Source organism: Pogona vitticeps, chromosome 1 (genome assembly GCF_051106095.1).
Source record: "Pogona vitticeps strain Pit_001003342236 chromosome 1, PviZW2.1, whole genome shotgun sequence".
Classification (NCBI taxonomy): Eukaryota; Metazoa; Chordata; class Lepidosauria; order Squamata; family Agamidae; genus Pogona; species Pogona vitticeps.
Genome location: NC_135783.1, coordinates 58507904 through 58529085, shown reverse-complemented (window position 1 = coordinate 58529085; position 21182 = coordinate 58507904). Strand labels below are relative to the sequence as shown.

At 38.2% G+C, this 21182-nt stretch overlaps 2 protein-coding genes across 3 annotated transcripts in view; one reads left to right on the top strand and one right to left on the bottom strand.

Annotated features, from left to right (window-relative positions):
- TBCE (tubulin folding cofactor E) overlaps window positions 1-20002 on the top strand; it is a 27955-nt gene extending 7953 nt beyond the window's left edge. The window contains exons 4-17 of one of the 2 annotated variants that reach the window (XR_013540480.1): window positions 1254-1449; window positions 2965-3049; window positions 4613-4712; window positions 6544-6646; window positions 8201-8277; window positions 9540-9635; window positions 12007-12071; window positions 12154-12218; window positions 13354-13506; window positions 14655-14808; window positions 16316-16391; window positions 17841-17900; window positions 19386-19477; window positions 19727-20002. Coding sequence is in view for 1 of the 2 variants with exons in the window: in XM_072993239.2 (XP_072849340.2) it covers window positions 1254-1449; window positions 2965-3049; window positions 4613-4712; window positions 6544-6646; window positions 8201-8277; window positions 9540-9635; window positions 12007-12071; window positions 12154-12218; window positions 13354-13506; window positions 14655-14808; window positions 16316-16384; window positions 17841-17900; window positions 19386-19477; window positions 19727-19819 (1408 nt within the window). In the remaining variant the exon portion in view is untranslated. The remainder of the gene's footprint in view (window positions 1-1253; window positions 1450-2964; window positions 3050-4612; window positions 4713-6543; window positions 6647-8200; window positions 8278-9539; window positions 9636-12006; window positions 12072-12153; window positions 12219-13353; window positions 13507-14654; window positions 14809-16315; window positions 16392-17840; window positions 17901-19385; window positions 19478-19726) is intronic. The other variant, XM_072993239.2, reaches the window with a different exon arrangement.
- B3GALNT2 (beta-1,3-N-acetylgalactosaminyltransferase 2) overlaps window positions 18688-21182 on the bottom strand; it is a 47622-nt gene continuing 45127 nt past the window's right edge. Inside the window, exon 12 of the mRNA XM_072993244.2 lies at window positions 18688-21182. Coding sequence (XP_072849345.2) covers window positions 21048-21182 — 135 coding nt within the window. The 3' untranslated portion in view covers window positions 18688-21047.

The following is a 21182-nucleotide window of genomic DNA, read 5'->3' as shown; positions in this document are numbered from 1 at the left end:
CAGGACTTCAGGGGTTTACTCCATTTTGCTGGTGACATAGAACAGGAGCTGAATTCTGCATGTTCAGAAGTCTCTGTCTTGTAATGAAGCAGAGATCACAGCTACCCACATACTGGAGGTTTACTGCAGGGAAGGATGAGAAGCAAAAAAGGAAAGCGTGCTGCTTATATACTGCCCCATAACGCTTAAAGCACTCTCTGGGTGGCTAAAAATTTTTATTATGCAGGCTGCACATTGCCCTCCCCCAAATCTGGGTACTCAGTTTACTGTCCTCAGAAGGATGGAAGGCTGAATGAATCTCGAGCTGGCTACCTGGAATTGAACCTGGGCTGTGAACAGAGTTTTGGCTGCAGTAATGCACTTTAAGCACTGTGTCATAAGGCTTTTAGTACAAGTTGTACAGAAGGACACAACAAATGACAGTTTGGCATATGTGCCTTCTCAGCTTTACAAACCTTCCCTGAAAAGTTGCTATTCCTGTGTTCCTGCTATTCCTATGCTTTTTCTATGTTATCTAGTTACCTGATTCAACTCTTGTCCACCTCAAACTAATCAGCTTTAGGTGTTCATAACATTTGATCATGCATAGACAGGGTCTTCATCATATGGGAAGGATAATACTTACATTTTGCAGGGCAATAGTAAGGATTGTTGAGAATGTACCTGGAACACAATGCTTAAAAGTTCTATTAATGTATGTTTGTATTCTTGAACTCTTTCACGGCTGGGATCTGATGGTTGTTGTAGGTTTTTCGGACTGTTTGGCTGTATTCCAGAACACGGCCAAACAGTCCAAAAAACCTACAACCACCAATGTATGTACCGTGTTTCCCCCAAAATAAGACTGGGTGTTATATTAATTTTTGCTCCCAAAAACACAGTAGGACTTATTTACAGAGAATGTTTTTTTTCATGCACAACAATCTACATTTATTCAAATACAGTCATGTCATGTCATGTTCTGGTTGCTGCATGATGGTGGAGGGCAGGGTTTCACTTAACTAGGGCTCATTTTTGGAGTAGGGCTTATATTACGAGCATCCTGAAAAATCATACTAGTCTTGTTTTCAGGTTAGGTCTTATTTTCGGGGAAATAGGATATGCATTATATTTTTATCTTGCCCATTTTTCAAGGAACTCTAGGTGTTAGATGCTATTCTGGTACAAAAAGATTACAAAAATATCTGAACTGTAAACTTGGGGTCGGGGGAGGGTTCTAGTATTTATAATGTTCTGTATTAATTCCTTTCCAGGCACCCTACAGGGGGATCTTTTGTGCGTCCAAACAAAGCAAATTTTGGAATAGATTTTCTGTCTGCTGTCAGAGAGAAATATGGATTGAATGAAAATGAGCAAGATGCTGATAATGGAAGAGAAATATCAATAGTAATTGGAAGGAAGACAGTGGAAACTGTGGGGTTTGATTCCATTAAACAAAAGCAAAAGCAAGTATATTTCCTCTGCAAACAAGCAGCATCAGAACATGGAACGTTTGATTAGCTCATTGATAGTTACATTTTAACAATGGATGTATTAGCAAAGCTGATGTCTCTTCTTTTTGTATGCCTGTTGCGTACATATGTACTTCATACAAAGAAAATATACACTGGTGAAACTACAGGTTTAATGAATATAGTCCAGACAAGTTCAGGAAATGGGCACAGCTGGCACACTAGTTTTAGTTGTGTAAATGCACTCCTGGCCACTGCTGAAACCTGGAATTCAGGCTCAAGAATCAGAACCAGAAACACTGGCAAGCTGCACACTAGTGTTTTCAGGAGAATTTAACCCCATTTGGTACAGGCTGAATCTGTCAAGAGTATATCTGCTATACTTTGAACATGTGTACATAAACATGTACTAGCAGAAACATTTTAAGCTGATTCAAGAAAGAATGTGGCTCCCTGGAGAGAACTGTGGAAACCTAACAGAATTCAGTGCGCTTCCTTTAACTGGATGCAAAACTTGACAGGCCAAAATTAGTTTAGAAAAATACTCTGTATTTACGTATGTAACTTAAACACCTTATCTTCAGCATAACATAACAGCATACAATAACTGGTTGCTGGCAACCCAGTATAACATGACTGCTCCTGAACCACAGCAGTAAAGTAATGCACTTGCAGAGCTTCCTTTATACAGAGAAAAAGCCTCTGTAATCAGCAACTCCTGCCCGAGGCAACGCAAGCCTCTGACTCTGCCTGGCATCCAGCAACAGGTGTATGCTGGCACTTTACAGTCTTTCTTACATATTTTACTTACATGAGTACATTTCATATGTTCAAGACTTTAATTTACAATATAGTGACCTGCTCCGTTACAAATATCTTGACAGAATCCCTGTTCTTTTATCTGCCTTTTCTTCAGCCAGGAGCACCTCTGTCTTGCCTGTATTAAGTTTCAGTTTATTTGCCCTCATCCAGTCCATTACTGAGACCAAATGCTGATCTAGATCTGAAATAGCTTCCTAGCATTTAGATGGAAAGGAGAGATAGAGTTGGGTATCATCTGCATTCTGGTAACCCTGAATCTCAAAACTATAGACAACTCCCAGCTGTTTCATGTAGATGTTAAATATCGTTGGGGACAAAACAGAACCCTGAGGGACCCTTCAGGCCAGTAGCCAGGATGTCAAACAGGAGATCCCAAGCAGTAGTTACTCTAATTATAGGAACACAAGTTGGCCTAGTCATTAAACTCTGAATTGCTTCATATATTTACTCGTTTAGATTCCTTGTGTTACTTACATGGGGCCTTTTCTTCTGCTTTGCTCTTTTTAATGCCTTCTGTTCATTTGATCCCAGGAATATGACTGTTAGAAATATTAACATAATTTTAATTCTTTTTTTATGCATCTTTTTTTAAAAAACAAAGAAACAATATTCATAGTTCTCAATCTCCCAGATCTGTGTGCCATTTTTACTATGTTCTTTATTCTAATAGATGCTTTTTTCTTGTAGGCAGTTGCACACATTGACTGACATCTCAGTAGATCAATGTGCAGTAAGTGTTGCTGGCGAAGAAGAAGAAATCAGAAGAACATGCCCTAGAATCCTTTTTTCAGATTCCTGAGTTAAATAGCAGATCAAGTGCCATTAAGTCTTATGAATGTTTTTTGTTTTAGAGTTCTGTCTCATCGCATAGTATCCACTACATGTATTGCATGAAATTAGGATTATAGGAAACACCTTGATACTGAATCATTGACTAATCAGTCTAGCCCAGTCATAAATCTTAGGCAAAATGATGCACATACAAGAATGATTGTGCAGTGTTTTCCCCCACCATAGCAGGCTGTCCATTGTACAATTTTATAACCAGTATGCAACTGAATGTTTGAAGGAAGCCCACCTGAGAAAGAAACTGCTTGCATTACTTCAATGCCTGTCGAATTTTGGAGGGAAACACTTTCTCCACCAGTGATTCAACTCCCAGCTCAGACTAATGCCACTGTATGTGCAGCTTCGACATACAGTTTCTGGACAGTCCTGTGTGCTTGAATAATGGCCTCTTTTCTCACATCATGTCCTGGATGGCACCATTAGACCAACCCAGCTATGTGCTATCATGTTCAGGCACTGGGGCAAAGGCGTGCATACACACACTCTCTTTCTCTCTCTGTCTGTCTCTGTCTCTCTCTGTCCCCCCCTCCCATCATAGCAACAAAACAAGCTATCTTACACCAAGTGAGATCTTTGGACAGTATTGTTGGCACCAAGTGGTCGTGGTTTCCCCACGTTTTTCAGGTTGACTGCTTTTTTTATCCCAATCTGGAAATGCAGAGGGTTAAAATTGCTACCAACTAGGTATACCAAGAATGCTAGCTGCATGGTCTGCTCTGACTGACAGCAGCTGAGGTTTGCCTCATCATTTGGTGCTTGATCTTTTTAGCAAGTAATGCTTGGAATTTGGAACTACGGCCTTTTGTGTGCTGCATTTGGTCCTTTTGATATTTGTACACCATCAAATTATATTCTGGACATCTTCATATATTCAGTGCGTAATATTTCGTAAGTACAATACTTTAAACATAATGCAGGCAACAGTGGAAAATAACATGAATACAACAGATTGCCATGAGTATATTACATCTTAAAAATGCTAAAACATTCAGCACTTCAAAAGCTTTGGAAAATACGTTATTCAGCTGATACTGGAGCGATATAAGATGAAAAATACGTTTTGGTTTTGTGAAAAAGAAGATGCAGGAAAATAAAAAATCTAGCCATAGAGAGTTTTTGCACAATATGTCTTAAGTGTTAAAATTATTGCCTGTGTTATCACCAGTAACAGTCATTTTATAATAAAGTGATCAGAGATGGGAAGAATTACTTTTTTGGACTACAGTTGCCATGCTGACTGGGATTCTGGGAGCTGTTGCCCAAAAAGTACCTTTTTCTATCTCTGAAAGAGGTGCAGCAGCAACTGTCTATAAGCAATACTCAGATGCAGGAAAAATCAGATGCAGGGGAGAATCACCTCTTATACCTAGGCAGCAACTGATTTCAAGATTTGGAGACCTGTGCTAATGTCAGTTAATGGCTCTGAGAACAGCAAGATGAACTTGAGGTTTCAAAGTGAGCATTGTTCTTTTCTTAATATACGCACACAGATATCAGACGAATAAATCTATCTAAAAATCTTTTGTCGTCCTGGAATGAAGTGGTTCGTATTGCTTGTCAACTTCAAAGCCTAGAAATTCTTAATCTCAGGTATTATTATTTAGTCATACATGGGTTGACTCCAATACACTTGTGGATAATTTCATTGATCCTTTTTTAGCCCACAGTGGCCCGTTTAACAGTGTGATAGACAGCATGAGGAAAATTAGTGAAAAGCACCTTGCCCCTTCCATTCACTGAAAATATCCACTGGATCTCAGTTCCTTCTGTGAGTGGAAGGGGCTGATCTATCTTCATCTTAACTTCTTTTTCTGTTACTTTGAAGAGTCAAAATAATAATACTGAACAACATTACTTGGCCTACAAGAAAATGACTAGGTGGTAGTTCAGGCTTAGTAGAGGAGCTATACTTGAGGCAGGGACCATGTTCACTCCTAGCCACTCATCAGTGCAGAAAAAGATGACGAGGAGAAGAGAAACTATTAACCAGCCCTTCTGATAGTTTGCCCTAATTTTGGGACTTGGTCAGTGCTTGTACATCCTGAGTCTTAAGAGTGTGGAGTTAGCTTCATATGTCACTTGTCATCCTGATTCGAAAGGCCAGAAGTATGAGAAGAGAACCCCCACTATCTGATCATTAGGCAGAAATTGTATATTTTTCCTGCTAGCCTCCAGGGACCTGTGTTAATTGGGAGGCCAGGGCTTTCCTGGCCAAACATGGAGTCTCCACAGGCTATATGTTCTTTTTTCCCTTTGTTGGCTAGTTTTAGACACAGAATATTGTCCAAATCATTAGCTTCCCAGGTACAGTGACATGTTTTTCAATTATTCATATAATTGATAATACTGGAAAATGATATGCAGATTTTATTATTTATTTATTTAACTTATATGCCGCCCACTCTACCCAAAGGTCTCTGGGAGGCTTACAACAATTAAAATTCATTAAAAATAAAATGATTTAAATACAATTAAAATATAATTAAAATTGCCATCAGGACCCACAGATGACAATCCTCTGGATCCAGATGTTGGAAGAGGGACCTGAGCATGGTGGGAGCAATAGAACCTGAATTATTTAGACACATTATAATGCTGGGTCATTAAAAACTAAGGAACTAATGTCCCTCATTTTTAGTGTCCTTCAGCACAACAAACATAATGTAGTTTGGGCAATGAAGCTGGGCAATTTTCCAATCGGTGGCAATTTCATGCTTTTTGGAGTAGTTCACAAAGCTAAGATCCTAAATGAAAGATATGCATATTGCATGCTACTGGCCTAACAGTAATTTCATGCTAGAGCAAACAGGCATATCTCACTGCTTAAGGGAGCACCACTTCTAAATACAGTATGGGCTAAGTATATCCTTTAGTTTGACCATATAGAAAAGTTATTAGATTTCCTAGTGTTTCTGTTTAGCAGCAGCAGTTTCTTAAGGCCAATAGTAATGGAAGAGGGTTTTAAAAAATAAACCTTTTTGTCTGGACACACACGCGCACACACGCATGCATAAATGCACACAACATTCAAAGCTGTTTGCTCTACTGTGGAAAGCATGATGGAAGCCAGAGAAGGAAAGCAGCGCTAGGAAAAATAATTAACCTCTCTTTTTTGTGTCTTGTTGTTGTATTCAGACTGGAGTCCCTGTGTACCTTTCAATATGAAAATATAGTATGGATCTCATCTATTGGTTGGCCCTTAATTTATTGTTTTAGGACTAGGTTTGCTTTTACATTTGATGTGATTTTTAATGGCTTGCAAAGAAAGAGATTGATTTAAGACTTTTTGAAGCAAACGTCACAGGATGTTCAAAATATACCATAACTACTTCCAATATCTTTAATGCGGTGGCATAATTAGGCACATAACAAAACCCAGTATTTGTCTAAAGCATGTTTCTTTGTTTCTTCCTTGTTGCAGTGAAAACAAAATAAAGTTTCAGTCTACTTCACCATCTGCTTCAGGAGCTTTTTGTAAATTAAGGGTGCTAGCGCTTAATCAAACAGGAGTAACATGGCCTGAGGTAATGGACTTTCATTCCTCAAATACTGTGTAATTATGTTTATGGTTTTATGCTACTGTTTTTGGCAGGAGAATAAATTTGGGAGAGATTTTCCAGTCTTTAGTCCACACAAGAAAAAAATCTTTCATCCCATGAGATTCCACAGATTGTTCCCCTGTGAAAACTCAGGGTAGGAAATGCTTGGAGTAAACGCTTGAATGTGTCTGAGAAAAATAAAATTAAACTTCATTCTTTAGTTTTTTAAATAACATATCCAAATTGCATTAACCTGGTACAAAAGACACCCATATATATTTACAATTAAAATAATTTTGAGGGAAATAATCATTCTGGTGCTTTTGTTTTTAAAGGAATGTCAGTCAAAAGCCCTTGTCAGTTTTTCTGTAAATCATGCACAGATTTCCTAGTAGACCCAGATCTATCATCTGCCACCCCAGTTTCAAACAACTTAAAGGTGTGTGTGAGGTGTGTGTGTGTGATTTACAGGTTGCAGACTTAATCTGTTCTCCCTGTGTAGGCCCAACTCCCCTTATAGTGGGGATTTTCTAAAATGGGAAGTACAATTAAATTTCATATGTTTGAAAACTAAACAAACATAATTTTTCAGATGATGAAGCGTTAGAATCACAACCATCTTGTATACCATGTGTAAACATACATTAAAATGGTTTATTTTAAAATTTGGCATAATGGATTCATTTTGTCATAACGTTTTCTCTTAAATTTATTTTTTAAAAATAATAATTAACTAGATAATAAAAGTGATTGTTTGGTTGCTAATCCAATCAATTATACTTGGAATTAAGTTCCAAAGAAGCCACTGGAATTTATTACTCAATACATTTAATACAATTGTGTATGTCTAACCATGTAATTGAATGTTAAAGGTGGCAGAGGTGAAATCATTCATACTTGTAGTGAAACTCACTGTGAAGTAAACTCTTGTATAATGAGACTGGTGAAAACTTCTTTCCTCAGTAGCTTCCCAATTTCCTAAAACAACTTCTCATAGTATTGGCAGACCTTACTGAATGGCAAGGGCATGAGCCACAGAGAAATGAAGGAGAAGGACAGAGTCTTTCAAAATGGTGGCTAGCAGGTGCTCCATAACCCCACAGCAGTGGGGCTGCTGAAAAAGAGGGTGGAATTCAGGAGTCAGTTTCTGTCAGTCTCTGTTTATGAGCAAACATGTATAACTCATCAGAATGCTCTAGCTGTGGATTTTATGCATCTTCAGTAGTGGTGAAATGACAGATTTGGAAAGGCAGATCTGCTACATACAGTATTAAAATCTGAAATCACAGCCATTAAAAAGTAGCTACTTTCTTGCTGTTGTGATTGAAGGTTACATTCTGTAGCTACCTGAGTTGAGGTAGCAGCAGCAAGTGGCCTGCTGTGGGGCTGAAGCAAGATATTACAGTATAATTGGGGTGCATAGGGTCCCTGGTTTAAGATAAGTCACTCAGTACTCATGAAACTGGCAAAGCTGCTGCTTTGTTTGAATATTTGCTCCGCCAAGTGCAGTTTTTGAACCTAATGATGTTTTCCCTTCAGGTTCTTTCATGTGCTGCAGGGTGGCCAGCTCTTGAAGAACTCTACCTTGCATCCAATGGTATTTCACATTTAGAAAGGTATGGGGACCTTTTAGAAAGGGATGGAGATAACGAGAAGTGCTATAGCCAATGCTGTGCAGTTGTGTCATTGCTTATTAGGATGCCAAACATTGAACATAATTTTTCTATCAGCCATGCTGATAATTATGAAAAATGCTTAATTGTGTGTGTGAACGTGAGATATATGCCACTTAGGAGCAGAAGAGAAATGAAAAAGTAGCATTCAAATCTGAGGCCCCAGACTGCTTGTCACCCCATCTCACACCCTGGCATGGCAGCACTCCCTTGCATTTGTCTGACTAAGAGCTAGTCAGCAGACCACTAAATGTGATAATATTTGACGAAGCCATTAAAGTTCTTAAGCTTTACTTCCCACACACTGAAATAACAAGATACTTCGAACAATTGAATATTTTAGTGAAGATGTTGTTCACAAATTGCTTTATTCTTGCTGTTGCCAGTCATTAATTATTTGAGAAAAGCCAAAATATTCTGAAAGACAACAAATGTTTTCTATTGGTTGCTTTCTTGGTTCCATCAAGACAATCCAAAGCTTGATAAGACCCTGGTTTTAACTGTAAGCATCTCTAGATGGAAGAAGCTCAGATTACCAGAATGAGAAATAGCCTGTATGAGACCCTTGGTAAAGGTAAAGGTTTCCCTTGACATTTAATCCAGTCGTGTCTGACTCTAGGGCACATTGCTCATCCCTGTTTCCAAGCCGTAGAGCCACCGTTTGTCCATAGACAGTTTCCGTGGTCACGTGGCCAGCGCGACTAGACACGGAACACTGTTACCTTCCTACTGTGGTGGTACCTATTTATCTACTCACATTTTTACATGCTTTCAAACTGCTAAGTTGGCAGGAGCTGGGACAAGCAACGGATTTGATCTTACGACGGCTGGTATTCTGACCGTGCACAGAGGCTAGGTATGAGACCCTAGTCGGCCAGAATAAGCAACTCTAAGATAGATGGACCTACGGCCTGACTCAGGACCCTGTGGAACCAGCATCTTAAAAGTTGTTTAATTCTGTCCTTAGGAACTGTTAGGGCCATCAAGAATAGAATGATTCAGAGAACTCTCCTGGACATATTATAGGCTGTGGTCACTGTCACAATATACAAACAGTAATAATATCAACAAAATGGAGAATATTTTCCTTCTAGAATGGTAAGGCAAAGGAACAAAAAATGTAACATCTTTTTTTAAAATAGTAAAGGTGTTTAGTGCTTCAAACATTTTAAAAATGTTCTTAAGTATGCTGTTTCTCCCCACAGGCCTGTCGATGTCCTGCATAACTTGAAATGGTTAGACCTTTCAAACAACCACTTAAATGACAGTAATGAGCTTCAGCTAATTGCTGATCTCCCCAGGTAAATGATATATAGCACTGCCCTTGATTTCAGGGCTGGTGTAACATTGAATCATGATTAAGGCCAACAGGAAGACATTGTGCTTGAGAAGAATGTTGGGTTTTGGACAATATGCAATCCTGTAGCCCCTTACAATCTTGTAGGCATGGAAGCCTTGCATATATAGTGCTGAGGTAAAGCTGAATCAAAGCTGTACTGACTAATGTCCAAAGAAACGGACCATAGGGCCCTTTCCTTCCTGAAGACTTTGATATCTAAAGCTTCAATATTTCATCTAAATCAAATACCGTAGTTTTCTCAGATCTGAAAGACTAAGAAGTTTTATTTGGTGACTGTTAAGACTCATTTGAAAGTTATTTGGGGTGACAAGTATGTTCAAGTATAGGTAAACTGATTAACTCATATAAGTAGGGAACTATAATCAAATCCAGTATGATAGAAGGATATTGCATACAGTTTCAATGAGTTTAATGGCAGTTATCAAAGGAGTCATAGGAAATGGGATTGCAAAATTTACATGTAGAGTAAATTGTCCAGACAGTTGTGATAAAATCAACATTTGGGTAGCAATACAAACAAATATGTATGGATGAGCTTATTAATATATATAATGACAAGCCCATGTCCTTGTTTGAGCCAAGTGAGGGTAGCATTGAATGAACCTTTTAACATATTCTTGTATGGTTTTCTTGTTCAACCATTCCTCTTTGAAATCTGCCTTTGAAGAAGCTTTTTCGTTCAGGCCACCTTGAGGTCACAGATAAAATGGCCAGAGAGACAGAAGTGTTTTCCTACTGATTTTGGATAATGTTTTTAATTTCAGATTTGTTTCTGATAACAGGGTCTCACATTAATTTTTGCTATAAACAAAGCAGTAGGGCTTATTTTCAGGGGATGTTTTTTTCATGTTCAGCTATGTTTATTCAAATACAGTCATGTCATCTTCTGGTTGCTGCACAATGGTGGAGGGCAGGGTTTCACTTAACTGGGGCTTATTTTTGGGGTAGGGCTCATATTACAAGCATCCTGAAAATTCATACTAGGGCTTATTTCCAGGTTAGGTCTTATTTTCAGGGAAACAGGGTACCTTATGCATCCAAAGAAGTGGGCAACAATCCACAAAGGTGTATGTCACAGAAAACGTGTTACTCTTTAGAGTGCTCCAAGATTCTAGTTTTTGCTGCAGCAGAAAAATATGTCTCCTCCCCTCAAAAGAAAAATCATTCATCTATTCACTTTGGAAGGAATGCTGATGAATTCATTGAGCTGCTTTTCCTTAGCAGAGAGGCATAAGATTATACTGCTAGTCTGCATTTGCAGTTACTCTGTTTTCTTTTAAGAGTAATTTTACGTATATTAATTCAACCAGTGTGTTGTTGTAAACTGTGTGTGTTCATGTTAGGCCAATCCAATCATCATCATAACCTTTATTGGCATAAAACATACACCAAGCAGGGGTCCTCAGATAGATGGAGGGTATATACCCTGCATGAAGCAGATCAAAAAGCTTCAATGTGGGCAGAATAAAGCATTGCATAGTTTCAAGGTATACAGTAGTTGTAGACCACTTCATCATGTAGATTAGGAATGCTTAATGCAAAGCTTAAATCAATAAAAAGGCTGTGGAGAGTAATAGAGCCATGACCAGATTACATTGGGAGAGTGATTCAACTATGCCTGGGGGATGGTCTCTCTGATTTGAATCGTGGTATGTAAAAAGCGAGCGACATAGGTAGTGACATGGTTAATATTCCCCTGGACTAAAAAGCAAACCTTGGCCTTATCGGAGCGTCCTTGAAAACTGGAGAGCAATGGTTCTAGAAATCTTGCACGCAAGCTGTTGTAGAAAGGGCAGTCCAAGAGAACATGAGAAACTGTTTCGATGGCATCTTGACCACAGGGGCATCGTCTGAGGTTAAGTGGGACTCTATGGTATCTACCAAGTAGAATAGCCGACGGTAGTACGTTGAATCTTGCCAGCATAAATGCTCTTCTGTAGTGGTCGTCAGTTAGAAAGGAGAAATAGGGAGCTAAGAGCCCTGGCTTCAGGGGTATGTTAGGCAAAAATACATATTGACTATAGCTTCCATACTATATTCCTCTTCTATCAGGCAAACTGAAGTTGTGCCACTGCTTTGAAACACTTGCTGCAAAAGGAATGTTCTCAAGTGTAATCTCTTGCCTTCCCTGGTTATTCTTCATAGGCTACATGTACATGTCATTGCACCTTTCCATCAGAGAGTCTTCATTCCTAGCATAGCCATTCAGCATATCACAGTACCTGTTTAATAATTTATCACAAGGTGTTATATATGAAGTTTGAATTATTAGCTCATATTTCAGTGGTTGTACTCTCACTCTTAAATTACAGGTTAGAAAGACTAATACTTTCAAACAATGGAATTTCTTCTATACATTTTCCTGATGTGGAATTTGGTATGTAAATAGAATATGGCTATATTATTCTGCATTTTAATTCTTCTCTGTTGAATCGTCAGCTTATTCTCCTTTTTTGCAGGTTGCAAGGCTACAGTGTTTCCTTCTTTAACACATCTTATAGTAAATGGCAATAGAATTTCAGAAGTAAGTCAAATAGTTGTGCAATGCATTAGTTTGTGATTAGATTTTCCTTCTAGGAACAAAAACAGTGATAGTTAGAATATATTGCAGCCTTTATCCTGTTAAGATTTCCAAAATCTTAAATATTTTGAAGTATAGTGAAAAGAGTGTAGAATGTCAGGCCATTGCTTTTATAGCTGTGTTTTAATGCTATGCAATCTCTGTATCAACTGCCATCAGATTTAACTTTCCAGTTTACGTTTACAGTTGGAGTAAATGGGATGTGGCCATCTAGCATGAGCATCACATTCATCTCCAAAATGATTTTCATCTTCAAAATCAAGATGTAGTAAAAGGATATATAATCTTCTTTTGTTGGAGGTGTTTTGTTTTATTTCTATTAGTAATAATCACATACATGACCTTAATGTTGTGAAATGAGCTCTTATATATTACTATGTGTTGTAATTGATGAGCAAAGATAATTACACCTTTGCTTTTTTTCATTTTTCCATTAAGCTTTTGTTATGAGGCAATAGCTAGGATCCTATTGCAAATTGGGACTTAAGCAAGAAACTGTTTAAGTTTTGCTGGCAAGTTACCACTTACTAATGGGTTGCTGGTTGTTTTTTTTTTTTTGGGGTGTACACGATCTCAGGGACACACTCAGAAACACAATCTACACCTCATTAGTGAGTAGCAAATTGTTGCCCACACTTGCACAATTTCTGTTACATGAGACTAAATTGACAGTAGGATTCTAGTTGGTAATAAATCACACAATAGCATGGCAGTTAAGGAAAGCCATACAAATCAAATCACCTTTGCAGCAGAGGACGGTCCCAAATCTAGTAGACACCTCATGTTTTACCTCTGGTTCAACACAAACAGCTGTTTGGGACTTCTTTATGGAGAATTGAGATGTAGAAGGATTTTATTTATAAACTTTTTGCCATCATCATGGTTAGACTATAGACCAAGCAGTACATGCAGTATTAAATTACTAATATAAATAATGCTAATTATTAGGTTACATTTTCATTGCACTGTTAGTTCCTTTCAGAGTCTCATGTGGAGAAAAATTTATTGTTTCAGATTTTGTCTGTTCAGTATTGACAGGTCTTCCTTCCTTCTCTCCTTCCTTTCTTTTTCGTTTCAGTGGTCAGTTATCAATGAACTGGATAAATTACCAAAGCTTCAATCACTGGATTGTCGGAATAATCCTTTAATGGATACAGACAAAAATATAGAGACTGTAAAACAGCTGCTTATTGCCAAAATAGGCCAGTTAAAGTTTTTGAACAAGTCTCAGGTATTAGTTTTAATTTTAATTAGGAATACCAGGAAGACATGAGCACTTACGTTGTCTGATAATTTTAGATATATTCCCAAGTTGTTCTATAAATTAATTAGTTTTCTTCAACTCTAAACATTTGATCCCAGAAATGGGATCAAATGTTTTTTATGCCAAGCTAGCAGAAGATATACAGTGGTGCCCCGCTTGATGACGATAATGCATTCCAGCAAAATTGCTGTTAAGTGAAATCGTCGTCAAGCAAAAAAAATCATTGAAATGCATTGAAAACCGGTCAATGTGTTCCAATGGGGGGAAATACCTGATCGTGCAGCGAAGATCCTCCATAGGGCAGCCATTTTCCGCTCCCTGTCTTGTGAAATGAGGTCAGCAAAACAGCGGGGAGCCATTTTGAGAGCAGCTCAAAATGGTTATTAAGCGAAAAATCGGTTCCCAAAGCAGGGAACCGGTCATCGTGAAGCGAAAAAACCCCATACAAACATTGTTTTGCAATCGCTATAGCGATGGCAAAATACTCATCGTCAAGTGATTTCATTATCTAATGGGGTAATCGTCAAGTGGGGCACCACTGTACTTGTAAACCTGAAGAAATAGATAGCAAGATACAGTGGGGGGGGAGCCAAGACTATAAAGGAAGGAAGACATAGAACTGAAATATTTATTATTTATTTATTTATTTATTTATTTATTTATTGGACTTATATACCGCCCCATAGCGCTACAAGCACTCTCCGGGCGTTTTACAATTTTAATTATAAAGGCTACACATTGCCCCCCCCCCCAGCAAGCTGGGTACTCATTTTACCGACCTCGGAAGGATGGAAGGCTGAGTCAACCTTGAGCCGGCTACCTGGGATTTGAACCCCAGGTCGTGAGCACAGTTTTAGCTGCAGTACAGCGTTTTAACCACTGCGCCATGAGGCTCTTGGAAATGGAAATAAGTGTAAAGTTGTATTTTTTGTTTATTTGAAATGCTTTGGTAATGAGCTATTCCCAGTTGCTTAGATGAAGAACCACAGCAGTCATCATGGTCTAGGTTACAAAAAGTACTATGAATGGTCTTCTGATTAAATACATTTTTTAAAAAAATCTAAAATAGATTTGGTTGTTCTGATGATATAGCATACATGCTTGTTTTGTCACAGATCTTTCCTGAAGAAAGGAAGGGAGCAGAACTTGACTATAGAAAAAAATATGGAGTTGATTGGTTAAAGGCTGGTGGTAATCAAGATCCAAACAAAAACAATCCAAATGAGGAATTTATTGCTGCACATCCTAGATTCCAATTACTCTGCGAAAGTACGTAGAATGCAAATAGAAATATTAGTTTTTCAATTCTGACATTTTGGGTTTCTGGCTATTTGCCTACTCCTTAGTAATCTTTTCACAGATTACTAAGAGACAATCAAAGACATAAGATATATCTCCAAGGTCTTTGTCAGTTTCAGAAAGTGTATGTATCACCCTGGATGCTTTTACTACCTTGCCCCCCCCACTTCTCTTGTTGCTGTTCTTGTGTGCCATCAAGTCATATCCAACCTGTGGTTACCCTAATAGAGTGTTCATAGTAAGGTGGATACACTTACACAGCAGTTAGAGCAGTGCCACTTCTCAGTGAGTTCCCATAGCTGAACAGGGATTTGAACCCAGGTCACTTGCATCCTAGTCCAACACTTTGTCCCTCTGGCTTAGTACGTAAGCAATGAAGTCTTTATTCTTTTCTTTTTTTAAGAAAAGATTGGGTAACCTCTGGAATGTGTGTAAGTCTCTGGCCTAGTTTTCTACCATCTTCATTTCCACAGAAAGCCTCTAAGCTTCCAGTGTCCTGCAGAATTAGGACTGTTGGCTGCTGCTTGACTTTGCTGTATGCCATCTTAGGTGCTGAAAGCACAGTAGTTTTCTAATTTGTGTACTTGTATAGTTATTCACATCTGCCACCTTCTTTGGGATTTTGATTGGGTAACCTCTGGAATGTGAGACTCAAAATTTCCTTCTCAGAGTTCAGCCCTAATAACACCACTGCTTACCTGTACATTCCCATTTGTGGAAGTGAAGGTAGTCACATCTGGGAAAATCACTTCCCCTTTCTACCAGAATACAAGGGGGTTAAGTCTGCTTCCCTGGAAACACATCCAACACAATACCATTTGGCACAGAACACTCAGGAGAATATATTACGGGCACATTATTAGACATTTTAGAGACATGCCATTCTAGGAGCTGGACAATTCTAATTTCTTTGATTTCATAAAGGAGTTGCTTGGTTTAGAAAACCGGGCAGGTGATATGTTTCCCTCTGGCATTACCCTGAAATGGGAATTTGCAGATGAGGGGGGGTTGGAATCTCTTTGTTCTCAGGTGGCAAGAGAAATTGATAGTAAAATTTGGACAAGCTTGAGTGAGCACCATTCCAAAATGTCCAGAAAATATAGACACCACCCTGCCACACCCCTCCTGTCAAATGTTGCTTTGGCCAAACAAAAGTCATTGATACTTATGAAGGTTGTTGCAGGTATACACACTGCCCTACATGCATCCTCTTAAATGGGAAACTGTATTTCCAGAATGTCAGTGTCCAATGAGGAGCAACATGCTCTAAGCTCTAGCAACCTAATATCATGCTCTGACAAAGCCTTAGAAAAAGGTGGATTGGTGAGCTCTGCCTTCTCTGAGAGTGAGATTTAATAAAAACTATTTGTCTCTTTCAGCTTCCCAGTAAAGTGGATTAAGGTAGAAAATGAAGAACACCTGCAGAGCCTACATACTGAATCAGTTAACATATTTTTTTGTTATCTCTCCCTAACAGAATATGGTTTTCCTGAAGATGGGGAGCTGAAAAAAGAACAGCCTTTCTCCTTAAAAAATCAGCTGCTGAGTAAGATGTAAAATCGTGTTTATTTTTTTGTTTATTTATATGCCACCTTTCTCCCCATAGGAGACCCAAGGTGGCTCACAATAGTAAAGTTATAAAATAATGACAAGGTTACAAATGACATACAAAACTATATAACAAACAATGAAATATTAATCAGGATATATGATAAATTTGTAAATCATTAATAACATTCACTGGGTACTTTTGATAGAGGGTATTCACCCTAATGACTACCCTGTTACCTTTGGTATTCAAGCCAACTTGCCTTTGCTTGTTGGTCACTGGGGATTAAACTGGGAGGACACACCGCACTTTGGGGTTAATGGTTCCCAGCCTTGGGTAACAGAGGTGTTCTTGGGCTGCAATTCTCAGAAGCCTTTACCACCAGCTATGCTGGCCAAGGGTTCTGGGAATTGCTATAGAAGAACACCTGGGTTATCCAAGGTTGGGAAACACTGACACAGGCCATGGATGTGAAAGAAACCAAGGAAAAGAGGGAGATACTTTAAAACCATACTTTCTGATCTAACAACAAATAAATTTTCTTGGTGAATGATGACATATTTGCATCAAGAGCAGGTGAGGTTTTTTGTGATAATTGGGTTATGATTTTGCACAGATCCTTAGCAAGCTATGTTTCTGCTAACTTAACCTTTTCTACCTTGCTTCCGCAGATTTAAAAAAAATAGCAAGGATGTTGGGTAGGGTGCTGAAGTTCTCATGAGTTAGTTATTTTACACTGTTGCAGTATTTAGGTTTCTTGAGTAACAAACAGTAGGAATAAAGAATATTAAGCATTCATGTGAATGGATTTTTTAAAAATTTCAGCAACTGCTCATAATAATAAAAATAGGAAAATGTCTAGTGGCACCTGAAAAACTTAGAAATTTTATATGCTTCTTAGTTTTTGATAAATCATATCCCACTTCATGTGCATGGAGTGTAGCCTCTGGAAAGAGATATATTTAGAGCATCAGGAGGTGTGGAATATGAAATGTAAGAAATAAAAAACGTACAAGCAGCAGGATGGTCTTAACAGTGCTTCCTAAGGGTCCTTGGGTGTGACAGGTACATCTCAGTACTGTACAGGTAGATGCACAACTGGGGGGGGAGGGATTGGAGAAGTTGGTAATTTCATTCTGTATCAACTGTGTATATGTTCTCCTCAACTTCATTTGCAGAAAGGCATTCCTTCTCCACAGAAAAAATCCTAGTGTGGGAATTCACATACAGTTATGCTGTTTGGAAAGGTTTCTAACTTTGCTTAGCCATCATTAATATTCGTGGTCCCAGTGGGATTTTTAAAACATTCCCCACTGAAAAAATCTGGGATTGTTTTTCAGCATCAGGGCTTGAGCGGTGGAAGTACTTCTGTTTTTGCCTGTGTCTGTTGTGGCTAATGGATACTGAGAGTTTTGCATTGCATCAACTTTTCACTTTTAAAATTTTTCTTAAGAGTTGACCTTTAAGTGCCCTGACAAACCTGACCAGAAGCCCATAGAGAAGAAACTGCCAGGTAAGAGCAAGGATCAGCATTATTTTGTTTCTGTATGTCATATTTGAGTTCCCTGGCTCTTGTGTGAAGCATCCAAGAGTGTTGTAAAGACTGTTTTAAAGTAGAACAGTGAATTAGCAAGTACTGAGCACTCTGAAGTAGCACGCCCTTTCAGAGGAAGAACATGAAATAATGCTACATGGAAACTCTTTACAACAAAAACACATTGATCATGGATTTACATATGTTTAACATTTTCTGTACTCTTCTCTGTAATTAGTGGTGAAATCCTTTGTACATAAATAATCATTTGAAGAGTTTGCAAATATTAATCTCTTCTTGCTGTGCTGAGATCTTGCTTAAGGCCTAATTCTCACTGAGTTGCTAAATCTGTGCTGAGTTACACCACACCATGATGTGTTTAAAGTCTTCCATTTAAAAATCCTTGAATCAGAAACATAGATACATACGGATTCATGCAATAATTCCAGTTTCCTTTAGATGTTCTGAAGAACTAAGACTCTGTCAACTGATAGAGACAGGCAAGCCTGAATTATTCCTACAACAATCTCTAGTTCTCCCAATAGAGGCATTACCTTTTGAGCTGTGGAGCACATGCAGATTCTTACATATAACATCCAAATGCAAGTGATGGAAATGGACCCGTGGTGTTCTTCGTAAAAATGCTTCATGTTGCATTCATTTATTCTGTGAATTCAAATTCTTTATGGTGTAAAGCAATGTTCCTTGCTTCTTCACTGTTTATATTATTACGCTGTATAAATAATATATCCTTAAGACATTTGAGTAAAATTTGAAAAGCATTTATTCTAAAATAAAAATCACATTTATCACAAGTTGCATAAAATGATACAGCTTTTTCCAAAAGTTAATAGAAAAATATTTTTCTAAATACATCTTATGACAATAGAGGAGTATCTCACTATTGCTGTGCCTTCAGATAAAGCCTTAAATGAAACAGAGGAGATCATCCAGAATAGCCCGTTATGCATTATTCAAATTCAGAATTTTTAACCAATTTACTCCCATCAAATACAAAAATATACCTTCATGTTCATATGTATTGGTTCGTAATGCAAGTGCATAAAGCTAGTGTTAATCTTGAACTAATTAGCATATATTGGTTTTAGGACCTCCTGATATGAAATCCCAGTATGACATTCATTTTCTGTAGAGGGGCTGGCATCACTCCTAGTGACAAAGTATAAAAGAGCAAACGCCATAGACTAAGTCCTGAAGGTCACTTAGGGCAGTCAGTGTGTTGTATATATAACTTGGAATTCTTCAATCTGGTTTATAGGGTTTTGTTTTGTATTACTGCTTTCATGTCAGACTGCAGTGCTACTAGGAATTGCTTCCTCAGTGCTGCAATAGATCATCTTGCAGAAATCTATTTCAGTATTAGTGTTTGCTAGAACATAAGATACTGCCGTATAAAGGCATTAAAGGGTTACCTATCTGAAGAATTTTCTTTTTCTTGTACAGATTCTATGACTGTTCAGAAGGTCAAAGGATTGCTGTATCGGCTACTTAAAATCCCGGGTTCAGAGCTAAAATTATCCTATGAAAGTTCTAAAGTAAGCTCAAGCTTAATAACGTAACAACACATGAGTTCAGATGTAATTAAGAGTAACAGAACTTGTTACACTAACATTATCCAAATGAATTGATTCCTTTAAGGAAGAGATTGTGGACCACAATTCTGGCTTTTTCCCCAGCTTCCTTTGAGTAGTGGGCCCAAAATCATAATCTGTACTCTTTTAACAGATATGTACAAGATTGAAGAATTTGAGTCTGATGTCTGTCTCAATCTTTTCTTATCCTAGATGAAAGGCAAAGAATTTGAACTGGACAATGACCTAAAGCCCTTGCAGTTTTACTCTATTGAAAATGATGACTGCATTCTAGTACGATGGTAACTGCAGCCTTCAATGCATCTCTTGGAGAATAGCTGTATGTTGCTAGCAGAGTGTCTACAATTAGTGTATACTGATTTTTAAAGATTATTTGGAAGAACTATGATATCTTAAAAGATGGAAACATATTTGCTAGATAACTATACTATCCTGCACTTTGTGTTAATAAATGGTGTCTTAAAAACAGTACCATGCCTCATTTTTGAGAAAGAAAAGTTTCAACCAACCTAAGGAAAGGAAGTTTAAGCCAGACTTTGTGCTATACCTTGAACTGACAGAAGTCAAGGAGACTTCAACAAACCTCTCTCACTATACAGATAATCACAATTCAATGATTGAAAGCTAAGGTACCATTACCACCTTTTCTAGTGCCACCTAAGGTAAAAAGACTTAAATGTTGTGAATGCCTACTGATCCATCGAAGGCCAGACCTTCACCCTTAGCCTTCCCCCCTTGGTTCAAGCCACAAAGGGAGTAGAACTACTGCAATGTTTATAATTCATTACTTGATTGTGTCCCTGGATGCAAGTGCTGGTGTACTGTCTGCACCTCCAAGCTGCATTTTGAACACAGACGACTGAAATGAAGCAACTGATAGTACCATAGTACTGACTGCACATGACTCAACTGCCATCAGTGTGAAATCTACCTCAGTTAACTAGTCTTGGCAGCATGGTATAATTATACAGTTCTAACAGTGATATATCTGCCTTCCTAGGCATAATTTCAAGTCCGTATTTTTCCCCCACACCCTAACTGCATGAGGGGCTAAATTTATCTACTTCTATAATTTACACATAAATGAAATTGTATCATATTCATATTTGGCTTTGTCAAATTACTGCAGAAAATACGCCTTTACTAAAAAAAATGGGGGGGAGAGATGTGCAAACACTGCTCTAAGGGCCACTTCACACCAGACAAATTACTAAAATGAAGCACTTTTGTGAAGAACATTTGACTCCCATGTCTAGCTTGCTAGCCGTAGTGAATGTATCTTTCTCACTGGAGATAAGCAGTGGGAGAGGAGCAGACACAACCATCAGTGAGACATGGATGCATTTGTCACAAGTGACAAACTACATGGGATACGTATGGAATTTCTTCTTTGAGAAGTAGTTTTGAGGCTTTCCATCCATTCTTTCTCAAATGCATAACAGAAAACTCCTCCACTTTTCCCATAGTGTTTGGTCACTGTTCAGATGAAGGTATAGTTGGTTTTGTCAAGCCTTCATCTTTCTTCACATTTACAGGGGTCTCCACAATGTTCCTTTATTTGCCAGAGCTCTGTAAGTTCTTCTGGAGAATACTGAGGAGAAGACAGCATACCACTCTCACAGGTCTTCTCACACAACCAGAGACTGTC